We start from the raw sequence: 13,164 nt of genomic DNA on the forward strand, positions 1-13,164 counted from the left end.
TTTTTGAAACTAAAAATCCGTTAACCATAAAATTAAATTTGTGTGGCCTTACCCATATATAGTTTCATGTCCATGTTGTACTATCTTGTATGGTAATTGTATTACTGCAATGTTAAAGACAAATGGTTCAATCTTTTTTTAAATTGTTTTGAACACTGTCCAATCTACATATGCCCCAAGCTCTTGTATATGGTGTAAGTAATGTTTATTGGTGGTAGGCATAAAACATACATAATGTAGAATATAAACAATCCTTAACACAATTGTACACACATGAATGGTACAGGTAGGACAGGTGAACACATAACAAATGTACTGCACAATGTGAATGTGTGAATGGAAAAATAAAAAGACTCTTTGCTGTTCAAATGAACATTTCTTTGGCAAGTATGGCAGTCTTACTGAGTGTTTTAGAACGTTTAACAAGTAGCAACATAACTGTAGAATTTGTGTTTCTGAAACAGTTGGAATGTAAAAAATAATACAAGTTCCTGAAATAAATGCATCTTGTGATTCACAAATATCCTAACTCACTCACTTTAAAGGCTAACTCTGTGCAACTTAAAAGAAAATGTAAGGGCTTCATTAAGCCTAATACAAGCCTAGATATCAGCCTTGCTAGGCTCTAGTCTACTCCATGAGAGATTGCTGTGCCTATACAAGTCTGATATCTGAAGCAACTGGTACCTAGGCTAATGTATATCTTTTGACATAAATAGCAAATACTATCTAAATACTGGTCTATAGGAATACAAAATGTGGCTTGTTTTCATGATAACAGATTATTGCATATCACCTTTCCAGAACCTAATACCGGTAATGTAAAAAAAGGTCTCCAGTTGCAACTGACCATGTTTGGAACACCAAAGCCTTTGCCAGTGGTGTCAAAGAATTCATACAAATTTTACGGAATACATGCAAATTTTAGGGAATACATACAATCCATTACTAGAAACATACGATCCTTACGGAATACATACGATCCATTACGCAGAAACATACGATCCTTACGGAATACATACGATCCATTACACGGAATACATACGATCCTTACTGATTTGGAGAAATGTGCCTGGATCATGTGACACCGGCGGCAAATTCAATATGGGGAACTCGGGATAACCAGTTCTTCGTACGATATCTTGGCTTTTAAGAGCTTAATAATGGCGTATCCCATCCGACTAAACTCTAAAAATCTCAAGCTGCACTAAATTAAGACTGGTGTAGGCTTAGACTGACTAGGAGGACAAGACAAATCTAGATTCGGTGCTAGCACAATGGCAACAAATTAGTAAGGATCGTACCGGTATGTATTCCACGTAATGGATCTTATGTATTCCGTACGGAACGTATGTTTCTGCGTAATGGATCGTATGTATTCCGTACGGATCGTATGTTTCTAGTAATGGATCATATGTATTCCGTAAAATTCGTATGTATTCCGTAAAATTCGTATGAATTCTTTGGCACCCCTGTTTGCAGAGTCATACATGAAATGTGAAGGAAATTACTATTGCCTTTACAGCTGTGAATTGAACTTATATAGCAGATGTTTCAGAGGAAATTATGAAAAGGATACCAGTCCTATACTTTGGTATTGCACAGTGCCAATTATACAGAGCCCTTACCAAGCAAACTTTAAATTATTTCAACTAGAACTAACTGCAAAGTCAAATGCTGTGACTTGATTAACATATGCTAACTTATTTTGTAGATTCTGGTATTATATTGCTGAAATATTGATAAAAACAGTTGACATGCTTGGAATATCATTTCTATGATGTCTTACTACTTTACAATTGTGTTGGTCATTTAGCTAGAGACTGTTATCCCATAGTAAATCACAGTGATATACATGTATATGGTGGCAATCATAAACAATGGTTACATGAATGTAATGATTAAGCTGGATATTCATAACTTGATAATCAAAAATGATTCCAAACAAACAGACAGACAGACTGATGATCCTGAAGTTAAATCTTCAAGTTGAAAGTTTGATAATAACTCTAAATCTAGCAAAATTTGTCCCCTGAGGGCTTATATGTGAACATGTAGATACATGAAGTTCCAACAAATTACATTGAAAAGGTGCCCAGATTCTTAAGCTATAGTTCTCATCATTTTTGCCTTTTACTAACTTACTACACATGTAGTGACATGTATGTTGCTGTATAGATTTATTCAGCCTTGTGCAACAAAGAAGAGTGCAGAGATCTAACCACTACGTTGAATTCCATACTTCTCACTGGTTGCCTTGGATTTAGAAAGTCTTATAGACTGTCAGGTCACATGTTGGAAGCAATTTCACAATTTCAACTTATCACACCGAAGTTTCACAGTCATTTGAAAAAGCATATTTCACTCTACTTTGCAGTGTCTACCTTTTTGTAATAGCATTGATTAACATAGAGATATTTGGCCTCAAAGTATTTGTTGGAAGTTGCATATTTCCAGTAGCGTTCCAAATGCAAAGTAACCAGCGATATTTCCTAATCATTCTACAGTGATTTCCCATCCCTTATGTACGAAGCAGGCTGCGAAATATAAGTGTTCGCTAAGGTCCCCGCCGGGTACCCACTCACACGCGACCTGTCTGTCCGCCACCGTGATCGAAACTCGCAACTTCTTGGGGTCACTGGGCACCTTACTGGTGTCGAAGGTCACGTTGGTGCCCTTGGCGAGTGCTGGAAGCTGATTGGTCATCTCTTTGCCGTTGACGTGGACTACTCCTGTGGAACCTACGCATACTGCACCTATACGCTGTAGAATGGAGTCCTCCTCTTGTACTAGTACAAGTCCAAGGCCATCACCACGGTGGGTTTTCCCTGTTCCGTTGACCTGGGGACAAAAAATACCAAAATATTGTCTCTTGATTAAAAGAGAAGTGTGCATAGCTTTCAGTCTTTTTCAGTTTATGGATTTGAAACCTTAGCAGTTGTCCACTGAATGTGGTAACAGGTATGTGTTAAACCCTAGCAGTATTAGATTGGCTTTTTAATTTAATGACACAAACAATTCAAAGGGTTTTCAATACACAACAGGGCTGTCTCCAGCTTTAATCTTTTTCCAACTCATTGTCTGGGAGCCCATGTTGTTATTTTCATCAATTTCAGGTCAGATTTTTTGGACAAATGGGGTGAAATTTTTGTCTGTCCTAACAAGCAAACTAGGTAGTCCTAAAGGTAGCATAATCTTCAACAAGATGAAGAAGAAGCAAATGGGATTTTTCAGGATGGAGGGACGGGCAATGGAGACAACCCTGATACACAATCAAATAGTGATGTGTACCTAAACCCCGGACCTGATCCGGACTGGACCTAACGTTTAGGTTCAAGTCCAAAAAAACCTAAACGTCTGGAAAGAAGTCCGGACTTGAAACAAAAAATCTCTTGCTTATGTATAGTTATACTCCCTTTTTGTCTTAAGCCATCATAAACCTTCCTTAGATCGTGAAATTTGCAATGAAAAAAATATGAAAATATTGCTGTTTTTGTGTTTTATAACTGAACTTTTGTGTTTACTACTGACTGTATTTAATTTCGCATACATAGTTTTCAAATTGCATGTAAGATATAATTATGCCAATATTTGTAACAGGAAAAAAATATTTTAGCACACATATGCCATGGGTTCAGGTCTGGAGTTTAAGTCCGGACCTGAACCTAAACCCCTGGATCTGAATCCGGACCTGAACCTGAACACGGGTTTAGGTACACACCACAACAAGCAAAGATTCCGAAGGTTAAAGTGCCTGACCTTGAAGGTGACCATGTCTCCGCACAACAGACTGCTCTTACTGGAGTGCAGCACACTGATGGCGGCGTTGGGAGACGTTCTGGTCAGGGTGGTGTTCCCGTTGCTCAAGCTGTACCCAGAATCCTCTGCTACCTCCCACTCTGATGAAATACCAGTAAACATTTCGAGTTTGTAATGGTAGATTGGCTGAAAGGTACAGTTACTGTAATATTTAGTACACTATTGCTGACTTTTAACTATGTGTGGTGTGCATAGTCTAGTGGTTAGCGATCTTGCCTCTGGAACTAAAAGCCCCGGGTTCGATCCCGGCTGTGTCGCTCACCCGACATGCACGCTACCGTTAAAGATCGCAGTCCTTAGGACGGGACGTTAAGCCGTGGTCCACTGTTCATTGTGCTTGTCGAAAAGAGCTAGGGGAATTTCCCCGGTACAATGAACCTGTAAATACTGCACATAGCGTCTGTCTTCTCTGTCACGACCAGTGGAAGATTAGCTCATTTGTTCATTGAGTTCATTTGAGCTAAACTGGTTCGAGATCACATTCCTTCTCTTTTCCATTTTAACTATTTCATTTTAACCTTCTCCCTGGTGCCTAACTCTGTCACCAATAGGGAATGGGGTGCCAAACGACTACTTCAATGACAATGTGCTAAGGGTTTAAAAGGCTAAACAGCATCAAAAATGCTATAAGACTATTTCTGAAGATCCGTACTACCAAATGACTTGTCTTTGCTTCCTGCATCGTGCATACCTGCACCCCCCCCCCCCCTCCACACACACAAACAAAATATCAGAGAATAGTCAGTGGTTGATGTGGTTACCATGCTGCAGTAAGGTTGTCCTAGCAACCTGTGGAATGCTCCATGGAGACCAGCCACGAACCATCTTGCAGCACACTCTGAAACTGTAGTCCACGTTGAACTGAAAATAGAGGTCATTATCATCATCTATCGGCCATCGGCCAGGACTAAATAAGTACATACATCACTCCATATTGCCCTGTCCAACATCATTTGTCCTAAGTGTTCATATGCAATCTCAGTGTCTCTGACTAAACTATCGGTAAAAGTCAAACTTCTGCAGTGCACTTGGCCCCTATACAAATAGAGGTAAGTGTACATTGTATAGTAAATATGCAGGTATAGAGGGGGCCAAGAATGGGGCCCTGTGGAACACCATGTGAAACCACTTTCTTAGTGTACAACTTGTTATCGCAACTGGAGATACGTAACCTGTCATGTGGACAATGAATAATACCGGTAACAAAAGAATGCAATAAATTACCTTGAGGTGTTTGACAGTGCAGCAGGTGTCCAGGCCCTGGTACGCTTCGCGGAACTTTGTCGTGTTCATCGTGACCCTGTCCACCCTCCCACAGCAGTACTGCAGTCTGTACTCTGCTGGGGACTGCTTCTCTGGAATGTCATCATCTTCTATCTACAAAATAAAGCTTTATATAAGTAAGACAGGATACATTGTACTTTGCTCATTTGAGCCCTAAAACATCGAGCCACACACAAAGCGAAACTAGTCTGGGTGTGAGCTTGAATAAATTTCTAAACGGAAACTACATGTGTGCGGCTATAGCGTCTTTGCTGAAGATGTGGCGTGAGTGTGCATTGTTGACTTGAGGTTGTCCACTTCTATTTGCCTACAAAATTAAGCTTTGTTACCATACATTTTTGTTGCACTGTTGCAGTTTGGTTAGTAGTAAAGAGAGCAAATTATTGGCTTCACTTAATAGGAGAGAGTTATGTTTGAAGGAACGCAAGAATTACAATTAGTTGTAAATTGGGGTGGATTTTTAATCTCTAAGAGGCATGGGTGTATATATGTGTAAATATGAGTTGAAAAAGTTACTAGTAGTTAAAATCCTCCCACACCATAAGGTGTATAGGGCGGTGCCCATCCCCGTTTTATAGCCCTGGGCCACACTGTGGTGCAATCACTGCAGCAGGAGGCTAGTCCACTGGCAGTGGAGTGTGTTTAACTTCCATACTGTTTCATAAGTATGTACCATAATTTTTTATAAAGTCTTTGGTATGACTCAATGCGCCTCTTGTCCAGAGGTGTCCTACCCGGGAGTTGAACTCGGGCCTTCTGGTTCCAAGTAATCAGATCCAGATGTGGTAAGTAACAGAAGCACAGACCACTACACCACAGGGACACCCCGTGTAAATATGAAAAGCTATATTATTCATGCAGCCGAAATATATGCAAGATAAATAGCAAATAGTAGTGGACAATGTTAACCGTACACACCCCACATCTTCAGAAGAGCTAGATGCTGTAGTTACATATGTAAGATAAATAATCCACATGATACGATTAATTCATATAGGGATATACTCATCCCATACCAAAATATACTCACCTCATACCATGATGCTAGTACACCTCCTGGCCTCTCACGTAGCTCTGCCACCTGGACAGGTGCGTGGGCCAGGACGTACCCGTCACTCCCTATCTCCTCTGGCAGTTCAGTGATACAGGCTGGGTCCAGGCCAGCCAGAAGGATGCAGGGCACCTCAGACAATGGGGGCACCTCTGGCAAGCTGCAGTGACAAGGAATGTTGCTAGAGGGCTCTGATGTATGGGTTACTAATTATAAGGAGATGCAACAGCTCAAAAAGATGGAACTGGTACTCCTTCCCTGATTTTAGGTTTGACAGATGTCATTACAGGTTTGACAAATATTTCCAGGTGCCATCTAGATCTGTTTCTGTTCCATAAAAAGTGTGTGGTTTCAAATTCTAGCAATGACATTTTTTAAACTGTCTTTATGGGTAACAGTGATGACTTTATGTTTCATATTTATATCATCATTATTCTTTTTTTTGTCTATTCATCTCAGCTGCCTTGGCGAAGGCCTGTGATCTCTGGGTGTGATCTTTGCAGCTTGTTCACTTGGATTTTAATTGAGCTGTTTGTGAGTGAGGACCGAGGAACAACAAAACATTTTGAATTCTTTAAATTTGCTCCTTAGCTTCAATAAGACAATATTGAGTCTCCTTGGCAAGTTCCCTGCACTGCCCATCTATTAAAGATAGCCTTGTGTGACCATGTTTAGATGACAACGTGGCGTAGTGGCGGGGTGTTTGGGCACGTTCTGACTTGTCCCGTTGACGTTGTGCCCTTGGGAAAGGCACTTTACACGAATTTCCTCACTTCATTGTGCAGGATGTAGGGTACCTCAGACAATGCGGGCACCTCTGGCAAGCTGCAGTGACAAGGAATGTTGCTAGAGGGCTCTGATGTATGGATTACTAAAGAGATTAGTATCAGGTGAAGCTTCGGCACCCAGCTTCAGTTTGGGACATCCCTCAGAAAGGACTTTAAATGGAGGTCCCGTGTTTGAGGAGAGCCACACCTTGAGCACGTAAAAGAACCCATTCAAAAGATTAGGGGTCTTTCCTGAGTGGATCAAATAAATAAATTCGGATATGCAACTTGTACTCTTAAGTCCAAACCTGGTGTGTTACACCATGAGGCGGTTTACTGGGTTTGCAATACAAACAAAACAAGAAAGCATACCTGTTCAGTGATCTGCTATTGTTCCTGTCACAGAATGACTTCAGCTCCGCAACTGCTATGACTTCACTGGCTTCTACTAGCTTTTCTCCTGTGATATAAAAAACAATAGGCAGACAATATGCAAGTGAATCTTCATATTGCCATCGTGAGAACGGATATGCTGAAGAAATTTCTGTTAGAGTTTTTAGAAAGTATACAAGATAACAGTTACTCAAGCAACTGGATAGACGTTACAAGTAGCATCCACTATCTTTAGTCAAATCTATCCAGTTGCTTATAAGTAACGGTTATGTTGTCTATCTTATTACGTGGATGTCTAACTTTCATTGACATATATTGGAACTGTTCATATGTTCATCTCACTTTAATTTTCCAATCAAAAGCAGCATGACTCAGTTCAATATTATCAAATCTAAATCTAAAAGCATGTGTTTGTACCTTCTTCTATCACAGTTAAATCCTCTATGATGGAGTTCTTAACAACGTCTTCACATTCCCTGAGTGGCTCCAATGATTCGCCCTCAATCTCTTCTACCCTATCCAACAGCTCCCTCTGTCTGGTATCAATTGCACTGCAGATTGCTTCCTTCAGTTCCTGGAAGTGTTTCTCTACTGTAGACTTGGCTTCATGGGCAGAACTTTCAACCTATGGGACAACATAGAAAGAACATCTATTAATTACCTTCGCCAAGAAGGTTATGCAGAGGGTAGCGTTTGTGTGTGTGTTTGTAACAAACAGCATAACTCAAGAAGGCTTGGATGGATTGTCTTGATATTTGGTAGGTGGGTAGGTCTTGAATGAGACATGGAAATGATTCGATTTTGGGTCCCCTAGCGGCTTGTTACCGTACTGCAGCGGAAGTTCCTGTTTTGATATCTCGTGTTCTGGACATGCTGTGGAACTGATTTTTCAGTGGTAGATACCTCTTTAGACAGAGAGTAAGTGGGCCCCTAGCGGCTTTTTTGGAACTGCAGGATCAGGTTTTGCTTCAGACTTTGAAAGGGAATAACTCAAGAAGGGCCTGATGGATGGTCATGATTTTTGGTAAGTAGATAGCTTGTCTTTTCCATGCTATTTGATTCCATAACCAATACAATTTGGTGTCAAATGGCTCACTTTCAACCTCTCTCTCTCTATATATATATGGGACAACAAAGAAAGAATGTCTACATATACAGAAGATAATTTTGATTTCATAACACTAACAGCCTTGCTTATTTGTCTACATGTATTCTCCCCTTTTTTCAAACCATTTCCTGCACAGTGGCAGCAGAATATACATAGAACGGTTGCTACAACCAAGGAGGTTTTATATACGTATACCATAGTCAACCTTAGTTAACATAGAACTTTCACAGTAGACTAGAAAACTACCGGTATGTCGATTCCCTTGTATATCCATGTACTTGTTTGTCTGCAATTAGCCTTCGGGCATGAACTTGCAATAAAGTTATTGTTATTATCATTATTATTATTATATAAAACCTCCTTGCTACAACCTATGATAAGTGCTTTTGAAGACACTGCCATGGCAATATTCAAGAAAAACAGTTGCCTTTTGGCGTTCCTTTTCATTACAAATAATATTGTTTAATGCTCAACCAGCACCCCCCCCCCCCCCCCGGAAAAAAACCCACACACAATCTGACAACACGTATCTTATGATATACACCTAGATTCCCGTATGAAAAACATTGCTATCTTTTAAAACGGGATTTCTATCTTGATGTTGTAAATTACTGCTGTTGACACCGGCCTCTTTTACATAAAGCAGCGGGGCTGTGCTCTAGAAGATAAGCAACAAGCCGACCTCAGGAGAAATGGGGAATCTGATGCAATTCTCCATAATAAAGGATATCATTAAGTCAGATAATGCAATTATTATGTGGCCATTCAATACATCCCCTTTCATACTAAAAGCCATTTATAAGGCTTCTTTCTACGAGGATCTCATTAAATATTCAACGACATCTCCAAGCAATCATTTCTATAGTGACATATTGGTCACAGTCACAAATAGGACAAAACATTTATTATTCATGGTGTCCCCAAAGGCATGTCAATATAAGGGCTGGGATGACACTTTGTAAAAAGGGAACCACAGTGTTACTGTTATGAAAGGAGCTAAATCATGAATCTATTATGGGGTAAATTGATGAGATATTTACAAAAGCATCTAATAAAATGCAGTGACAGGCAGATCGGAGCGTAGTTATTTCTGTGAAATGTCAGTGACATTTGAAAACAGCTCTTGGATGACAAAATGATTGCAATTCAAACAAAGACTAACAAAATAAAACAGCCATTGAAATGAAAAGCTCTATACTGTAATGTATCCAATGTACTAGACAGTATAGTATAATCTATACCAATAAGCCATTCAGTGGATTGGATTAATATCGACACACATATCGTAAGGGTCAATAAACATTATCAATACTCTAAATTTTGAACCGATGAATTGTATGTTTATAGAAATTCTAGTGATCAACCATAGAACACATCTGCCATCTGTTGGTTGACAGACATAGATGTCTGGTCATAGAAAGCCATCTCTGTAACTTCATAACTACTAAGTTGACTGAAATCTCTCTGTGTAACATCACATCATAATTGACTTTCACTAATGGATTCTAGTAGGACATACACTCTGAGCACCAGAATGAATCCAGGCATGTTTCAGATACACGTCGCTCAACTGTCAACTGTACTTAATAGTTATCCATGACTTGCCACTTTCAAGTCTCATACTATATGTGTATCATACAATATTCAATATCAATTATCAAAGCAAGTTCCAATTTGTAGACTGGAACAGCAGGACTTTACATACTGGGTGCATGTTTTGTAGGCTATAGGGTAGAGTCACTACTATACAGAACATTCTTGAAATTTAACTATCAGGAAAAGCAATGTCAAGTTTGCTGTGTAAGTTTCATGTATTTCTTGTTTTAAAATTTTGAAGCTTAGAATTTCAGATTGAAGTTCTTAAGAGAGGCAGTAGGGACTGTAAATACATTTTGCTGACAGTCCACTTTATTTTATGCGGTGCACCCAAAGTTCTTTCTGTGCACCTAAATTCTTAGGTTAGGTGCACCTGTGCACTTATTCCCAAAAATAAATTTTGAGCCCCTAACAGGCATCAACATTTTTAGAAAAGAGATTCCTTGGACTTCTTGGAGGATCCACCTGGAAAGCAAGGGGCCAGTTTCTGGCCTGTGCACGTGGGCAGTAGGCAGGCAGGAATTTCCTTGCAGGCACTAAAGTTTCCTGTGCTTAGCCACCATTTGCCGCAGTGGACATCTGTGCCTGCTGTGATAATGATTTTCTTTAAAGTCCGGCGGTCAATAATAAATGTTTGGTGCCAAAAAATGCTGACAAAACGGAAACAAGTCATAAATTTACTCTTACATCAAAGCTGAAAATTCTGCTATACGATTAAATTTTTTCAAACTGTAATTCTGTTGTTTTGAACATGCGCAAGAAGTGTCTTCATTGTCAAAGGAATTGTGCTGAAGTAATCCTTGCACCAAATTATGCGGCATTACAAAGTTAATTACCATTGACTAATCTTTGTTTGCGGTATTCTATTAGATTGCTCAATAATGGCAGCCAAGTACTACACTTAACAAGACCATGATTAATTATGTAGACTGGTACATGTACGTTTATCCATGTAAAGAGTACATGGGAAGAAAACCATTGCCAATGTGAACATACGAATATTATTATTATCATTTTCATCTTCCTTTTGGTCTGTGTGCTTTATTCTAGTTTAAGATAGACTCCTTGATTTTGTGCAGTCTTGAGTCGATCTGACAATACATGTATCCTTCAGTAGATTTAGCTTTTATTGGGATTGCGACTAGCAAATTAATAATTGAAAGAAAGCACTGATAGAATAATGAAAAAGTATTCGCTTTTTATAATCTCCTTGCTACATATCTATATGTGAATTTGAAAAGATGATTAATTTGAATTAATGGTGCATCATTTTCAATTGATTTCATTCTAAACTGATTTCATGCCAGTGCTACATGTCCTTTACTCAATTTTGTAACTTGTAATAGAATTACCCTGAAAAGGTTATATTGGTACACGGGACATGTCATGAATTGTGATGAACTATGGCAAAAGCCTTGTAACTGAGGCCTATCATTAACCTCCTACCTGCTACCTTAGGGTGTAAACCAATGCCAATCTCTGCTAAAAGACCACCTCAGCAGGAAGAGGGTTAAACTTTGATCTACAGCTACCTGGTCCTGATGAAGCCACAACAGATGTTTGAGCAATGGAGGTCAGAGGTTAAATGGCTTAGGGTTCTCAACTCAAAGGCAAATGTCAACTCTATTTGTATTTGTGGCTTGAACGGTGCATGTAGATACAAAAGAAATGGAACACTACGAGCCAGCGCTGTATGTTTAGTCAGTAGGCAGTTTGCCAACCATGTACCATGTTGTTAATGTCAGAAGGAAACAGGTTTCATTCCCTGACTGTATATGGTCGTTCTGAGTTACACCACCATACTTGGATACTTGGATACTTTATTTTGCTCCATTAGCTACATACATAGTATGAAGCTACTCTTCCTGGAGTAACCACAGAAAATACATCAGACAGACTACATAGAATTGCCTACAGGCTACATAACATTACGGCATTAAAATTAGCTAACTAATACACATATTCTTTGACATCTCTTGCCTGAAACTGCTCTGAGGTGCGGTTTGTATTCTATGCGGCAAACTGGGTTGTATGATGAGCACACTTTGCATACAGGGATTTCAGCAACACTTGCTTGCTATAGGTCACTACCATCTTTTATTTTATAATCCCTCAATTTGGCAATGAAGATGTTTTGTTTCTGTCCTGTTATACTAGTACTTACAAGAATCTCAAAACAAAAGTCAAAAGTATAGGAGTGATATTGACTGATAAGATTCTGAACAGATGAAATGGTACTCACCAAGTAGAGGTAAGATCCGGGGTATTTTTCGACGTATTTTTGCGGTATTTTGTAAGTGTTTAAGAAGAGGGAGACCCAACTAAAAACGGAAAAGTAGAAAGACGTACGAAACACCGCGAAAATACGTCGAAAATACCCCGGATCTTACCTCTGCTTGGAGAGTAAGGAAATGGCTAAAGAGGCCTCCATGTTTAAATTTGCCCAGAAAAGTCTCCACTTCCAAAAGGACACAAATCCAAATACCACTGATGTTAAGTTTGTTTATCATTGAAACAAAATTTATGCATGTATTAAACAAGGACAGTCTTTATTTACCATTCAGGATATCATCAACATAATGATAAATCATCTGCCTTAAATCATACAGAAGAAGGCATTCTTAATATTAAACATACAGTATCTAATAGTACTTAGGAATATATAGTGTACATTGGATCATAAATTTCCTTGGTAATGAAAATAATCTATATTTATGGGTTGAATTAGTTGAACTTGAACATAAAAATGTTTAATTGGTCTTAATTATCTAATGGGAATTCAAAAGACCCATAAGCTAAATATGAATTTCTATCAACAAAATCATCAAAAGACAGGTTGCACAATATGTTTTAACACCGGTATCATGCGTTGTAAATTACTGAAATATTCTCACCTGAGTTTTGGCCAACCCAAGGAGCTTCAGCCTGTCTTCAAGTTGTTGCACGTGTTCCCTCGCCTGTAAGATCGTCTCCTTGATGGAAGACAGTTCCTGTAAGTCCCCCATCTTGTAAGACAGTGTTTCACATCTCCCGAACCCGGCTAAGGTCTGGATTTTGGCCAGGTAAACATGTAAAACATGCTCCTCCTCCTTCTTCTTCAGATCGGTCCTTCTTCCGGGGAAAACCGGAAGTGAAAGCGAGTTGCG

At 39.2% G+C, this 13,164-nt stretch overlaps 1 protein-coding gene across 1 annotated transcript; it reads right to left on the reverse strand.

Annotated features, from left to right (window-relative positions):
* Positions 1-156: 156 nt before the first annotated feature.
* LOC136439910 (cytokine receptor-like factor 3) lies at positions 157-13,142 on the reverse strand. The gene is made up of 8 exons (XM_066435577.1): positions 12,913-13,142; positions 7,732-7,939; positions 7,294-7,381; positions 6,134-6,314; positions 5,044-5,196; positions 4,581-4,680; positions 3,760-3,899; positions 157-2,841 (listed from the first exon to the last, which is right to left on the reverse strand). Exons 1-8 carry the CDS (start codon positions 13,021-13,023, stop codon positions 2,497-2,499), a joined length of 1,326 nt encoding a protein of 441 aa, XP_066291674.1. The 5' UTR covers positions 13,024-13,142; the 3' UTR covers positions 157-2,496.
* Positions 13,143-13,164: the final 22 nt, after the last annotated feature.

The sequence above is a fragment of the Branchiostoma lanceolatum genome, chromosome 8, assembly GCF_035083965.1.
Source record: "Branchiostoma lanceolatum isolate klBraLanc5 chromosome 8, klBraLanc5.hap2, whole genome shotgun sequence".
NCBI lineage: Eukaryota > Metazoa > Chordata > Leptocardii > Amphioxiformes > Branchiostomatidae > Branchiostoma > Branchiostoma lanceolatum.

Bases quoted from the DNA above. Each gene is read 5' to 3' on its own strand.
- LOC136439910 (XM_066435577.1), bottom strand. From the start codon at position 13,023: ATGGGGGACTTACAGGAACTGTCTTCCATCAAGGAGACGATCTTACAG. The intron at 6,315-7,293 runs GTATGCTTTCTT...TTGTCACTGCAG, and splicing joins AATAGCAGATCACTGAACAG to CTTGCCAGAGGTGCCCCCAT. The intron at 2,842-3,759 runs GTCAGGCACTTT...TTTTGTCCCCAG, and splicing joins GAGACATGGTCACCTTCAAG to GTCAACGGAACAGGGAAAAC.